The 16,236-nt window shown below is 34.3% G+C and overlaps 1 protein-coding gene across 4 annotated transcripts in view; it reads left to right on the top strand.

Annotated features, from left to right (window-relative positions):
• Positions 1–15,949, top strand: part of GRIK2 (glutamate ionotropic receptor kainate type subunit 2) — a 413,364-nt gene extending 397,415 nt beyond the window's left edge. For 2 of the 4 annotated variants that reach the window (XM_048054420.2, XM_048054416.2), the window contains 2 exons: positions 8,054–8,231; positions 14,918–15,055. In XM_048054420.2, the coding sequence (XP_047910377.1) occupies positions 8,054–8,231; positions 14,918–14,931 (192 nt within the window). In that variant the 3' untranslated portion in view covers positions 14,932–15,055. Of the gene's footprint in view, positions 1–143; positions 1,288–8,053; positions 8,232–14,917 lie in introns of those variants that run through there. The other 2 variants (XM_048054417.2, XM_048054418.2) reach the window with 2 other exon arrangements.
• The last annotated feature ends 287 nt before the right edge of the window (positions 15,950–16,236 follow it).

Genomic DNA, 16,236 nt, shown 5'->3' with positions numbered 1-16,236 from the left:
TAACATTTTAAACTTTGGTAGCCAAAATGTAGGTGCATACTAATTGTTTATCATATAATACAGTATATAAAAAAGGATCACAGCAAAGTACCCAAAGGTTACATTTACAGCTTTTAATTTGTGTTCAATATGTTTAATTGTAGCCAGCTTTCAGGACAAGTGACTATTTCTCCTCTTATTCAAGCCTGAAAAAAGACAGCTTTTTACTTCTGGAAGTTCACTGCAGTTAATTTTGTGGATGAAGAAGAAATCCGAAACTATAATGGGAAACAAATTAAACTTCAGCAGATAATTCTGATTTTCAAAAGACAAAACTGTCTGTTGCTCAAAGCCAAAATATGCAAATGTCTCTATAGAAATGTTCTTTCAGACGTTTATAGTTGAAAAGTTGTCCTGGTAGCATCTGGAAAAGCTTACATCACCATGAATTTTTGGGGGTGTACTACTGATTATGATATAATGTCCTGTCATTTCAGACTGACTTGGTTTTGAAACTTCTAGTGTTAATTTGCTCTCTCATTTTACAATTTATGCAACTGCAATACTGTAACTGTGCCAGCACTGATAATATCTTGGGAAATTCTTAGCTGGAAATATAGTTTTTGCATAGTGAATAAGTGAAATAAATCTCTCTATATGTATGTGCCCATGTTTAAACCTAAACTCAAACTATGCATTTTAATGCTATGATATATTCTGATTTTTAAAAATGGAGATAAGCTGTTGTTTTTTACTATCTTTTTTTGTGACCTATGGCAAGACCTATATGTCTATTTAGTACCTTAATTTAATAAAATCAGTAGTAAATCCAATCAGTATATTTAAATTTATTTTTTTTTCCAGATGCTACTAGTGAATTTTTGTAACTTGGATTATTACTCAGAAAATTTAAGATTTGTTATCACTTCATTTGAGGCTACCTTTCAGTATGCAAGTGTCCTTTAATAAATAAATTGTTAAAAATATTTTTTCTAATACACACAAAGGCAGTGTGAGGTCACAAGGTCCTAAACACAGTTTGAACATGGGTATATTTGATTAAGTTGTTAAAAGCCCATTTAGAACCTTTCCTTTATGATACTTTAGGCTGATTCCATTCTGTTAAAGTGCTTTTGAAATGTAATGTTTCTGAAATGAATTTATGAGGGAAAAGATAACTATTATCTAAGTACCCTTGCAAAACTATCCATTCCTAAGGTGGATATGGATTTCTTATGGGCACCAATTTGGTTTAGCTTTTCTGGACTTTTAACAAATACTCACTTAGAAAAATAGTTTTGATAGTGATCTCATAACATCAGTACTTCAGTGTTCTGCAGGGTGTGAATATATAACTTAATTGACACTATCAGCATGTTGGAAGAAAACAGAAACAGGACTTTTTTCTCTAAGCCCTATGGTTTGTTGTTGTTGCTGTGTTTTTTTTTTTTTCTTCCTTTTTTTTTTTTGATCTATTTGCTTCTTTTTTATTTTTGTTTGTTAGTGATGGATAGATATAGCAACAAGTGGAGGTATCTGAACTTTTTACCAGAAGTGTTTCATCATACATCAAGTATTGATGTAGTTTTAAAATTTAGGATTAAATCTGAAGCAGATGGAAGGATTAGGTCTTTCCACTCACCTCCTTCCTCGTCTCCAATTTCTTCCCTTGTATCCCCTCTCCATAACACCCAACTACGCTGATCTCAGGAGAACAGTAAAATTTCTCTAGAACTTGACTTGTAGAATAAAACTATCAGGAAATGATGCCAGGATCCCTGCGTATAACCTTCCCTGAACCACTGTCACCCATTTTTCTCCCAGCACCTACAGACCTATGTGAATGTCTTCTTCCTTCCTCTCCAGAAGTAGCAGATCCCCTTTGCCTAGGAGAGAGGGGCATTGCAGCAGCCAAAGGGGAGATAAGCAGGACTGTCATCTGTTTCCAATCTCTGCGTCTTTTCTGTTGTCAGTTTGCACGAGTAAACCGTGCAAGTAACACATTCTTGGCTTTCTCACAGGGAGGGAGAAGACACCTTTTTTTGGTAACATTTATTGTTTCAGCCCTTCAGACTCAGATTATCATTCTAGCATTTGTATAACGCTTGTCAGCATTTGTAGATGGGAAAGATCAAAGGTCACATTTACAACCAAGGAAATGAAAGAAATCAGATTACTTCAGTTGCTGAATATATGGAGTACCCTGGGTTATAAACGGACATATTAACACATAAGTCTGCATTATAATGCACAAAATATAGAGTTGCATTTCCTTTGTGGCAGTGGGGAAGCGATGCAGATTTTAAGTGTATTATCTAGATGATTTTTGAGTGTTTTAGATGTCATCCCCCATCCTGGAGTGCACATGTAAACAGAGACATTGGTTAGTGTGAAACTGTTTGGAGGAGTGACATCTCAAAAGGAACTGAGCTGAGAAAAGCATCAGACAAAATTGTGTTATTTGCTAAAAAAAAACATTACATCTTGTAATTAAAGTGACTCAGAACATCCATGCTCCTGATGTGCTAAAAAAATCTCCAGGAAATATGGGACACTAATTTTACTCCTTCTGGGAAACAGATGCCAATAACCAGAATACCACCCATGCATTCATGCCCGCACAGCATTTTCTAGACATGGAGGAACTCCTCTTTTATTGACACCTTTCAAAAGCAAAGATTATCCTGGATGTTATCACCATTAGGCTGTTAGTCAGTAACACTTGCTATGGTCAGTTTGTTTGAAAAATAAGTGTCCTAATTTACTAGGTATTTTCTAGAAGATTCAGATTGATCTAAAAAATAAATAAAATAAAATTTGCTATCATGTATAGCCATTCAGAATTCATTGAGCCATCAGCAGGTCATAACTAAATCTGCTTGGGAAAAAAATAGCATATGTACATTTTATTCATTTTGATCTGTTAAGCACTTCAAACAATGTGAAATGAGACACATATCAGCATTCTGTTTGTTTCCTTAGAGGAGATCTGGTCAGAGGTTCCCTATAATACAAAATACACCAACAAATTGTTTCTGGAGTTACACAATCAAATTGTAACATAAGAACTAGATAAATTAGCCTCTCTGAAATAAGTATTCATTTATAATTGATTATAAAAGCAATAAAAACAATAAATTGATATTAAATTGCATTTTATACAGATTTCCCAAGGAAGACAGGAACAATTGAATGTGCTATGGTAAATATTTGTCTGCTCAGCTACACAGTTGAATGGAGAAAGATCAGTCTGGATAGTTTATCTCACAGGTATAGTGAATGAGTCCTTAGCTGTTTGCAGCATCGGACCCAAGGCACACATTATTAATTGTGAACATACATGCGGGTTACATATGGTGTTTTACTTACAACTGCAGATTCCACTGAAGTAACAAGAATTTTTGAATGCTTAACTGTGAACTGTATATGAGACTAACTATATCTTTGAAGATGACACAAACTTAAGTGGTTGACCAAAATATATCGTTTACATAAATTTCAAACACCCGCAGAATACAAGAGCCATGTTTTGGTTTTGATGATATAAGGATAGCAAGAATAGAAGTCTCTGATCTTAGCTGATTCAAAATGCAGCTTTACTGGGCTGCAGAGGCATTAGGTTATGGTAGTATTCAGAAATTGTTTGTTTTTTTTTTCTGTATTTGACAATAATTCTGAATTTTTGTCTGTATACCTCAAACACACACTGTAGTAACATGATAACCTGAGGTGTATTTCGAAATAAATAACCCCACTAGTCTTACCCAGTACTTAGTCTCACTGATTTTTTGAGAGGGAATATTAGGAATGGGAAAGCATTGCCCTTGTCTGGCAGAATTGTGATATTCCAGTGGACACAGTGGGAAGGGTTCGGAGGAAATGGCAGTTCTGAGGCTGTCCCAATTGCATTCCTTCAGAGTAACCACAAGATGGTGCCTTCTATTTTCTCAGAGGGAAATTTAATTGTTCCTTTTTAACAGAATTTATGTCACAATGCTCACTTTTTTTTTTTTTTAATTGCAGCCTTTTAAAAAAATGCTGAAGGCTTGTACTCTTTCCTATTGTTTATAATACAAACATCTAATTATATCATCTGCTTGGAAACATGTTATTAAGTAGAGCTTTTTTATCCAGCCAATCTTGACTATAAATGCTCTGCCATTTGCATTTTATAATTGCTTTTGCTGGTGAATGACCTGCTCCCTGATTTTAACAGGCACTCTGAGGGCATTGAATAAGCATGTTAGAAACAGAAGCCATCTAAAACAATTACTACATCCTTTTTTGTTGCTGTGTTTCAATGTGTCATGGATTTATGTACATTTTATACATTTATTTTTGTACTGATCATATTATTATCATAAAGGCCAGGGAAAACATTGACCTTGCAGACCATTAATATTTAGCATAATATATTTATTGATGGGTCTCAATTTGAGAATTTCTTGACCTTTCCTTCATTTTCATTCCTAAAAAAAAAAAAAAAAAAAAAAAAAAAAGCCTTCTCTGAGATTTCTGAGATTTTCTCTATTTTGACACCACCTTCACATACAGTGATGAGGTAGCTACTATAACTGTAAGCTGTTTGGTTGTTTGGTGGAAAGTACTTGTTCACTGTTGAAAACTTTAGGATGAAGTTCACAGCATTACTGAAGACAGTGACAAGTATATATAGAACATTGCATTTGTTACCCTTGCAAGTGGTTGTATCTATCCTGGCCATGGTTTCTTTAGAAAAGATAACATGGGCTTGAAAAGTAATCTTGAAACTTGTTTTTATTGACATAATGGACCCACACCTTTGCAAGAGGTTGAGATGAAGAAGCTGTTGTACTGTAACCACTTACAGTTGATACTGTGTTCTTATTGTTCTTTTCTCAAATGCAATTTAACTGTTCATGATTTGTTTACATGAAGTTAGCATAAATGCTAACATGGGCTTTATTTGTCAAGCTCTTTCTATAGTCTGCACCAGGATAAATTTAATTCATTATGACTTAGAATGGTTCCTTTTAGAATTGGTATGAGCAAAGTCCATACATGTACCTTGTCTTAACCAGAATGGTCTTTCAGGAAGAAGTTAATCCATATTGGAATACTGTGAATGTTTCTTTGTCAATAGGATAGTGGAAAGTCAGTATTTCCATTTTTAAGTTATTGTCCTAACAAAAATGTAAAACAAACATATTACAATAATTTTGTATGAAAAATCAAAAGATTTTTAGCATCTTACCTAAACAGATTTTAAGATCCCTTCTTATTTTACCACATTTTTTATTATTATTTTATATTATATTATTATTTTAATAATTTAGTTTTCATTAAATTCTTTCATAAAAACTGTAGTGTTACTGGAGTTCAGAGAATATTCCTAATAGTTTAATATCAAAAGCCTTTGACATTTGGGACAGTAGTTTATAATAGTTTTGGGGCAACCCCAAAGTAAATCCCAGCACAGAGAATTTTTTTTCCCCTTTCAGGGAAGGAAGTTCAAAAGATTTTAAAGTTGAAAAAGGTGTTACTCAGGTTACAATAATAAATAAATAATGAGATTAAAAAAAAAAAAAAGTAAAAGAAAAAAAAAGAAAAAAGAAAAAGAAAAGGAAAAGAAGAAGAATGTGGGAATTAATGTTAAAACAAAGTAAAAGCTTTGGGATTTATATCCCAAGTAACATTGAGTCAGTGATGTCATCTGTATTACCATGTCATATTTTGTAATGGAGTAATCTCAGAATTTTTAATGTTGACTGGGAGAAACAGCAGTAGCTGTGACAATTCATAAGAGGATTTTTTTTTTCAACTTTATACATTGCATTCTGCAGATATGCAGTTGGAAAATTGGGAACTTCTATCATCCTGTATTCCACTGAGCACTATATGTAGATGTATAGGCTGTATTGTTTGTGTGTGTGTGTATGTGTTCAGATTACTAGAGGATGAGATATTAATTATAAATAAATGCCCTCATGGAAACCACCTAGGTATTATTATCTTCTAATGGCAAGAACTGTTAAAAAAAACAACAACACACACAGAAAAATATCTTTTATAGAAAAGGGTAGGAAAAAAAATGGAAAAAAAGTAAAAAAAAATCAATTCACTGTCATTTTAAAAATCATTTGCAAACAATAAAACATTAAAAACAAGTTCTCTATTTTGTTTTTTGATTGTAGCTCAACCAATATCTATTTGATAGTGAACCTTGCTAATGAGGTATTTTGAATTTCTTAAGTGGTATCATTCAGGAAACAACCAAAAGACTGGAAATGTACACAAAACTGTCCACTGCAAAAGCACAACTGTAGAAATGTGATTTCAAGAGGCTCCAAAGATATTCACCTGAAACTGCAGGTTTCAGTTATGGTATATCTTATGTTTGGCACAGAGAATTTGAAGTTGTATAAATATTGTTGAGAAACTTGATGTGTCATTTATTTTATAGCAACTACTGTTCACTTCCACTCATCAGTAGAAAGAAGAAACATTCAAAGTATGTAATTATTGGCTCCCCTGATTTTTTTTTATTATTTTTTAATTCTCAAGGAAAAAAATGTCATTATAAAACATTCATGTCTAATTTTTCTGTGTTCCCCTAAATGTTAATTAGCATGTCACATCTACAAATATTTCAGTATATAAATACTAATATTTGCATTTTGAATTAATCAGCTATACTATAGCTAAATGTAGTATAAACACTTAAGCATAATATTAAGATATTTCACACCTACATTTGAATCAGCAAGCTTAGAGCTAAATGAAAGTTTAGTTCATCGGAATTGGGTTACTTTCACTTCAGCATAAGCCAGCAAAGCAACAACAAGCACTTCCATTTATTCTAGACTGCCAGATGAAACCATGTAATTATAAAGAAACTGATGCTAACCATTTTGATGTTATGTAGTGCAACGTGATGATAACTGTGTTTCCAAAACAGTAGAAACCATTGGCATTAAATTAATACTAATAGTCTCTCTCTGTTCAACATGATTGGAGGCCATGCCAGATTTAGTGTTAAGTTTATACTATCACACAACTATAAAAATATAATATATTTTTACAGTGAATAATGTACAGTGGATTTAAGTTCAGGCAACATTAAAAAAGGTGTTTAGATACAGATATACTTAGCCAAGTTGTATGGATTTTCTAAAGTGGCTCTGTGAGATGGGCTGTTTATTTTCAAATTAAACTATATGGTGATACATAAAACATTTTAATCCAGATAGATTTATACTCCAAAAGACTGATCACATATCAGCATCACTTCCTTTCACCATGCCTGAAGATCAACAAACCTGACCCTCCTTAGACAAACAGGAAATGAGTTTACACTGAGGATGATTTAAAAATGATTTAAAAATGATTTAATAGGTGAATGAACTTTCACAGCCAGTGGGTGATCTCATGCGGCTGATTTCAGTGTAATCAGGATCATCTCTGCTGAAAGTCAGAGAAATATCCTACACAGCTGCGATCACAAGATACAGAACTTTTAAGATGTTACATTGGATATCATTCTAAATCAGATAGGCACTACTGTATATGCTATTTTCTCAGTGCCATTTATATATCTGACGTGTTATGAATTGGTATCAGCACTTATTGAACATCTGGCAGTCATTTGTAGCCATTGTTCCAGGGAAATTTCAGGGAAGTTCCAGGGACTGCAGCAATCCATTCTGGAAGAGGACCTGGACTGATGTGGAAAGCTTTACACCTGTAGAAATTACTGCCACTGACCTAAACCCAGGTGTCAAACTTTACTTGCCACTGATCCAGTTTGGAAACCCAGACCCAAACTTACGAGCCTGGAGGAATCTGAGGCTTATAAGCCTCTCTCACAAGAGGTGGAACTGAGTAATAAGGGTAGATGATAACTTCTGAATGCTTCCCTTTACCTGCACAACATAGCACCTATCTCCAGGGGATTAAACTTGCATCATGCCCTTATTTCAGCCAGGTACTGGAAGCACAAAATGACTGCACCATCCTGGTCTGACAAGAGAATAGGACTGTGAATCATCTGAATGCTGATGACACCACAGCCCAAATTATTTCATTATCTCCCCAGTGGCCTCATATACATGTTAAAAGGAGAGATGACAGGATGAAACCTTGTGGAATCCTGCATGACAGAGAGCCCTCGGGGCTGATGAGCAATTACCCTATGCCATCCTCTGGGATTTCTCTGAGAGGAAAGAGTGGAACCACACAAGTGCAATCCCATCTGCCCCAGCCTAGGTCCACAGGTGAGTCAGAAAAGCATCATGATCAGCGCAATGGTCAGAAAGGCTGCTGGCAAAAGCTAAATGAAGCCACCTTTGAAAAAGCTTTCTGCACTGATATGAGTTCCCCATCAGCCTCAGGAGCTAGTGTAGCTGCTAGGCTGCACTTAGGCTGGAAACCAAATTGAATGGTTTCAGAAGACTTTAAATGGAGTCAGAGTTTCTTTACAAGAAGTCTATCTAATTCACCAGAGTACATGTTATTTTGTCAGGGAATAAATTTTAGAATTGTAGAGTTGCTGAATTTGGTTTTTGGACATGAATTGATAATTTATTAAGCAGGTAATTAGGTAATTTAAGGCAATCTGGAATTTTTTGTCCCAGACATATTAACAATCTGCTGGAAGAGACTTTTTTTTTGTTGTTGTTGTTTGTTTGTTTGTTTGTTTGTTTTGGGTGGTGGTGTGTGGATTGGTGTTTGTTGGTTGGTTGATTGGTTTGGACCAGCAGTGAGCTGGTCCAAACTTATATAGTATATCACTTATAATGTATGTCACGTGTAACATATCGTATAACGTATATCGCGTATAAAGTATCATATATCACTTATCATATATCACGTATAACGTATATCACTTAAGTTCATCTCACAACTCTAAAACTCCGAAGATTATTTCAGGTTGTAGAACTGTTATTTTGTTGCAGAAAGGGCTGGTACCATCAGTCTTGTTGATTCTTTCCATAAGATAGCTAGAAAAGTCCTTGAAACAATCAGTGTTCAAGTTAGTTCCAGTATGAAACACATCATGCTTCACCAAGCTGCCTGGAACAATTCTAATGTTCTTGACATCTTAGAAATTATGGTTAACTTACTTTATGGAATTATATTTTTAATTATATTTTTCCTTTTGCTAGATTTTGATGTCTGTGCTTGAATAGGTGATGAAATCCTCCATATATTTTGGCCTGAAACTGACTTCTTTAAACGGCTCCCAGTTCTCCTCCTACCAAAAAAGCACCAATTGCTAAAACTGAAATTGACAATATATTGGTGATATTTTCAGCTAATTGATGTGAAATTAGTTTTCAATGTACCTGTATATTACACTTGCTATGATTTGAAAATATACTACATCAGAAATGTGTGGAAAAATATTTTTAATATAACCATATTATGTATATATAGATATTATACATATATGTGTGTGTATGTGCATATGATTTGCAGTATAAAACTAGGTATATAACTAAGCGAACTAGAAATCTAATCTTTACAAGTATGCTTTATTTTTAAAAAGTAATGGTTCAACTACAGTTGAAATACGGTCTATCTTTCTCTAAGTTTATTTTAATTCCATTAGTTGCTCATCTCTTTGTGATCCTATGTAAAAATTCTTAACAGTTGTTGTTCTGTCTAGGGCTTTAAGATTGACAATTTTTTCATATACACATTCAGAATCCCTGGCATATGGAAGGAGAAACAGATTAGAAGGGAGGGTCAGGGCAGAGCTGTGCACTCAGTCTCAGTTAACTTAAGGAAGATGAAAAGTGTTTTGAATAATATGTCCTACTAAGTGCTAGAACACTGACCCATAACATAACAAGAATATGCAGGATTAGGGCTGCTACTGCTTTAAGAAAACTTAACAAGGCTTCAAATAATATGTGGCATACAAGACTGGAAGTAGTGAACTTCTGAGTAAATCTTCTAGTTTTTTATTGAAAGTTGACAGCCAACTTTATATTAAATCCATTAAAGAGGAAAAAAAATCTATAAAAGAGCAAATGTTTGGAGACTTTTATATTTAAAACAAACAGAATATTATTCACTTAACTCAGAATGGTAAGTGTGATGCAGGCTTGCCATTCCTATCTTCTTGCTTCTCTTTGTAGGACATTAAAAGTAAAATTTATGGTGGTAGTTTCATAACTGTGTGTCTAACATGCTAATATGATTTCTAATTACCTTTCTAAATTCTAGTTGTGTAATGAAAACAGTTAAATATTGTTTAGCTTTCTTATTAATACCTACAAGCAAAGATTTTTTTTTTTTTTTTTAGGCTGTAGTCATGCACCAGCTTGCTAGTAAATAGATTGTAAACAATGATTACATTCTCTAGAACAGTTATCTTGATTCTATGTGATTTGTGAGTTGTCAGTTGTGACAAAGAATGAAAGAGGTATCGGTTACTTATTCACACTGAAGGAGATGAGTTTTTTTCAGAATTGCTTTGTGTTAAAGGGCTAAGAACTATGGTGCTGATTAAATTTTTTTTTTTTCTGTGAACTCTCTGCTTAGAATTGCAGCCCTATTTTCTAATGTTTTATAGTTATTGGTGCCACAAAATAGTTGCACTTAACTGTGCTTGTGTTCAGAGATCTGTATGCTTTCCTTCAATTCTTCAACTATTTGACTGTGTCTAAGGTGACTCGGAGGCAACATTACTTTCTGGTAGCATTTAGGAAGACAATGATATTTTGTAAGGGTTGGTGAAAAATCAATAATAATTGGTGTTCTTGTAATGTTCTTGCAGTGTGGAGGGTAACTTGGGGCAAAAGGTTATTTCTTTTGAATTAAGAGAATGATCTTGTAATATCCATTAAAAGAGCTCATTTTCATGGTATACAGTAATTTCTGAAATACAGTCCGTAAATTCTATAAATTTTATTGTTTTTCCCTTAAAATGTTCAGATGATATCAGTATTGAGATATTGGATCATATTTTCTAAAATCATGCCTGAATTTATTTACCACAAAAAAAAAATAGTATTATAGAGATGCTTCTGTATTTCACATCTTGTTATTCCAAAAGGTATATTCTCACAGTGTGAGAACACAAAGTTTAGCTGTATAGAAAATACTGAATGTACTCAGATTGGAATCAAAAAGAGACAGGAAAAGAATTTATATTAAAAAAAAAAAAAAAGTTATACATAAAGTAATCCTTTGTAAACCTTTTTGAACATGATTTTGCAATATGTGGGGAAAACTCTTCCATGTGTCATATTTCTTAGATAGAACCCAAAGAAAAATAAGGATCTAGATCACGAAGTTTTAAGTAACCTTGAATTCTTTTTTTTTTTTTTTTTTAATAGATGGCTATTTCAGCAACTGAAAGTTGAAGGAAAAATATGCATTTATGTTTTTTTTTTTAAATGTGTTATTCCTTTTATTCAGTGGTCAGTTACCAAAAAGATGGTACTGTTTGGGAGATAATAATGTTTACTGTTTCCAGACAATTGACGTTTTAAAATATATAGCATACCTAAAAAAACATACTAAATGAAGTAATTAAATCATATATTTCAAACAGTGTACGCAGATAAGTTTGCATGAACTTAACTTATACAACATAATTTGAAAACACAGAATGGAATAATTTTCTAGTTAAAATAATTATCACAAAATTGTGTTAACTGCCTTTTTAAAACTGTCAGTTTTGCCAACATTTCTAATTTTAGGGAGTTCATTTTAATGAGTTTACAAATCCAGGTAAAATTTTCAGATAAAATATTTTGGTAATTTTCTTGAGATCTTGTTTTCAGGATACTTCAGAACCTTGACATCAAGTGCATGCGTCTTCTTACTTCTTGGCCATTGACTGTAATCCAGTTCATACTGATAGGGTCTAAAAGTTGATACCCTTTGATAAGTGTGTTCATTTCTGTGCAAAAGATTTTGGTGAATTGATGCATCTTGAAAAGGATTCACTCTGTTTTACCACTTCTGTTTGATGTCTTGGCAGAGAAGGCAAGGGATAAAATCTTGAAAGTGTTAAATGCTAATGAACCATTTTTAAGTTTCGAATTTAAGTGCCTAAGAATGTTTCAGTTAGGTCTTTAATTCCAGATGTGAGAGACATATAATGGCTGCTGGTGGTGAAACACTGAGTGTTGTTGCACTTGTTTTTTAATGGATTCTTTGTGAAATTCGTAAGTTATGTGCTATGTTCTACACACAGTGAAAATGCCAAGAACTACAAGCCTTAGCAATTTCACCTGTGAGACATTAGGGAATACCAAATTAAATCTTGCAATTTCTGATGATTTCAGGATTAATCTCAGTTCCGTAATCATAACTGCAGTTCTCATGTTAAACAACAGCACTCTTAAAAATGAAGAAATCTACGAGGATCGAATGTTTACATTCAAAATACAGCTGGATGAAAAGGAGATACAGTTTCCTGCTTTCACACAGTGCTAATCAACAATACCTTATGCAGGAAGATTGGATGCATTATGGCTCAGAGTATTCATTTAGAAATTTTAGCCAACACATTCCCATAGTGAAAGCCATAAGTTTCGTCTTTTATCTCAACCTAGTGCACAGGAAAAATTTGAAGAGGGATTGCTAATGAGTGTCCATTGCAGAACTTGCTTCATGTAGCCAGAGGGAAATGATTAATTTTGTCTTGAACTTTAGCCTCTGAAGGAGTTATGCCTGACTGTACACCAAAGAGAAAGACCTTCCTCTCCTTTGGCTTTACAACTTCAAACTTTTCTTAGTTGTAGGTGGCTAAACCCTTTCAATCACAAGCTGACTAAGTATCAAACTTCAAACTCTGCAGGAGAAAAAAGTGTTTGAAAGGAAGAGTACCACAGCCAGAAGAAGATTACCATTTCCTTCTCTCTTGCCTATTACCCTGCTCATGCAAAAGATTAGAGAAAAGGGCATTTGTTCAGGATTTGGGGGATTCAAGTTCAGTTCTATCCCATGTCTGAGACAGCTACCTCTTGCATTTTATTTTTATTTTTCTACTTTAAGTAGAATTTTCCATAAAAATATTAAACATCAGTGAAACAGGAACTAGCCCTGAAGGCTTTCTTCTGCCACTGAGTGCCCCAGTGCCTGATCTCCAGAACTGCCTGCACTCTCCTTCCCTCCCTTTCTCCCTCTTTGCCTCTGTTCACTGCTTCCATGTGAAGTGGAACAGGATCAGTAGGAGGAAACTGCAAGTGTTTTTACCCTGACGTGGTCTAATGCCTTAGACCATGCTCTGCTGACACACACTAGAGTTTAGATCTTCCTCTGGCAGAAGACGCTATTGAATGGACACTCTCAAATGTGTCTCAAGTTCAGCTCACACTCTCCAGCTGATGAACGGCTGCATGGAAAAAGGTTGCAATGTCTGCCACGTGTCCTTCTTTGGCAGTTGCTATATTTTTTGAGAAACTTTATTTGTTAGGTCACTTCAGAGCACATCAACTGAATCATGGATTTTAGGCATGGTGCACTTGATGATCTGATGGATTCTAGAACTAAACCATGTGTTAGCAGAAGTTCTCATGATGACGGTCAAATGACAAACCTGTAATGTTTAATGTGGACAACAGAGTACCTTACTGCTCAGAATGCCTTCAGCCCCTGAGTCCTTCAAAGAATTAGGTAGGGTAAGGTGCTTAAATGCTTTCTGGACCTAATTTCCAAACTCTAGGTTTGTATGAGCAGTGGAGATTTAACAGTTTTGACAGTTCTTGACTCAGGAGAGAAATTAAATGTTTATATATTGATTTCTGATCTATCACTAATCACAAAAAAATCAATGATCAGCATGTACTTAGAATAATTTCATGTGCTCTGTCTTCCTTTAATTTTTTAAATAATTTCATGGACTGTAGACTAGTTATTAAGAAAGCAAAATTCAAAGGATTAGATTATACTTCATATTTGCTTTGGGTAAAATGATTTGTCAAAGGCTTGTCATAATATCTTGGGCTCTGGAATTAATTATTTGATTAATACATTCCTCCATTAGTTGGAAAACATTTAAGTTAAAGCATGTGTTAAAAGCGAAACAGGACCCCAGAATGGAGATTTCTCTTCCTCCATATTTATCCCATACTTCAATTCTCAGACTGAGGAAGGGCTAATAGCTCAACACCCATTCAGCAGTTGAGAATTCAGTAAGATGAGGGTAATAAGGGAGATTTTATTTTACTTTTCAAATTTCTTGCACTGAAAAAAAAAAAAAAAAGCTTTGAGGTGATGAAAACATGTTTATAACGTGTTTTTCTCACACTATGCTCTTTGTAAAGATGGAATGAAACAAAATTTTTTTTGCAGATATAGTCTTCACAAATGATATTCAGGAGTGGAATAAGTGTTTAGCTAAAGAAGATATTGGAAATAAGGAAGTAGATTTATTTATTTATTTCAATAAAGAGTCTGCATTTTAACAGTAGTTAAACAGGTAAATTTCCTACTCTGAGGCTTATTGTTTTGTTAAGGAACAGCTATTTAAACTATATGGAAATGAAATGTATTAAGTTGAAATATGGAAAAGGAAATTTTACTGAATACCTAATATACGTGTTACATTCAGACACTGTCCTATAAGGCAAAACTGTGTTAACAGACCATCTGTTTGAAATATTTTTATGTATCTTGTGCATGCATACTCAGTAGCTGGCAGATAAATAATTGTAGAGACAAGGTGAATTTTTCAGTGAGTCATTGCAGCTTGATAAGTCATTTTAATTATTATGCAATGCATATTTAAAAGACAGTAATTTATTATGAGCTCCAGGCTGAGACAAAGCAAACTTACAGGACTGACATGGCTGTGCCAAAGGAATGAATCTTCTTCTAGGCATTGCAGCTAGACATTTCTTACAGATGTGGTTCTTTTTTTCTTTTTCTTTTTTTTTTTTTTTTGATTCCTTCCTTCCTTCCTTTCTTTTTTTTCCTTTTCCTCTATTTTCCTCTCTAGAGGTCCTTCTGTAGTGCCATGGTAGAGGAGCTAAGGATGTCTCTGAAGTGTCAGCGTCGATTAAAACACAAGCCACAGGCCCCCGTTATTGTGAAAACAGAAGAAGTTATCAACATGCACACATTTAATGACAGAAGGTTGCCAGGTAAAGAAACCATGGCATAGAGCTGGGAAGCCAAATACCCCGAGCACAAACTGACGTCTTTTTTCCAAACAACCTTGCGAGAATGTTTCCTGTGGAAATATGCAACCTGTGCAAAATAAAATGAGTTACCTCATACCGCTGTGTCTATGAACTAGAGACTCTGTGATCTCAGCAGTTGCAATGGCCAGACTCGAATCACAAGCATCATGGATCAACCAAGTTATGCGGGGTTACACTGTTCGTCATGGGTTTCCACCATTCTGAATGAATGAATGTTCCATGGGAGTTTTGTGGCTGGTTTCAAATGCAGTCTCAGTGAGAAATTACAGGTTCCTTTTAAAGTTCAACGGTTGCCAGGAGATGGAGAATAAATATCTGAAATGCTACTAACCACAGAAGAGGTCTAGTAAAAGTAATATCTCAACTGTAGTGGAACAAGAAACTATACTTTCTTCTGAACTTCCAAGCATAGAAGAGTAGGTAACTGTAACTGTCATCTGGACGGGCGATATGAGCTTACTGGATGGGAGAAACGTTAAAGCAAAGAAACATGAATCCCATGAACAGAAGGATAAATATGGGAATGCTCACCTGCTTTCTGGACTGTCTGTGTCACTGAACTAAGTAAATAAATAATAATTAAAAAACAAAAACAAAAACAAACAAAAAAAAAGCCAACAACTCTGATTCACCTGGGCTGGAACTGTGATCTAAAAAAACAAACAAACAAAAAAACACCAACAAAAATAATCCATAATTTTGACCCAGTTTTTAGATGAATAAGTTTCGTGAGTACAAAGGAATGTATCTTACAATCTTTAGATAAAAGCAATTACTTTTTTTTTCTTTAACTATGAAAGGGGGGGGGGGGGAGAAGGAGTGTATTTCATACATACAGGGCTCACATTTTAGTCTGAATGGGTTTTGAAGCCCTTGTTCCTGCTACTAATTGAACTCAATGGAGCCTGTGCAATTCTCGCTAATGATGGAAGTAGGATGGGTCACCTAAGAGAAGTGAATGTGGAGAACTTTAAGGAGGACTGCATTTTTCAATACAGTCACAGTACTAAATGAACAAAATTCTTGAGCAGTTTTTTTTTTTTTCAAAAAAAAAAATGTTCAGGTTTATTTGTGGAAATGCAAGATTTCTATGAAAATAGTTTTTGTATGGAAA

The sequence above is a fragment of the Anser cygnoides genome, chromosome 3, assembly GCF_040182565.1.
Source record: "Anser cygnoides isolate HZ-2024a breed goose chromosome 3, Taihu_goose_T2T_genome, whole genome shotgun sequence".
Taxonomy (NCBI): domain Eukaryota; kingdom Metazoa; phylum Chordata; class Aves; order Anseriformes; family Anatidae; genus Anser; species Anser cygnoides.
Note: the sequence above shows the minus strand (reverse complement) of the source record. Positions and strands in the feature narration are given on the sequence as shown.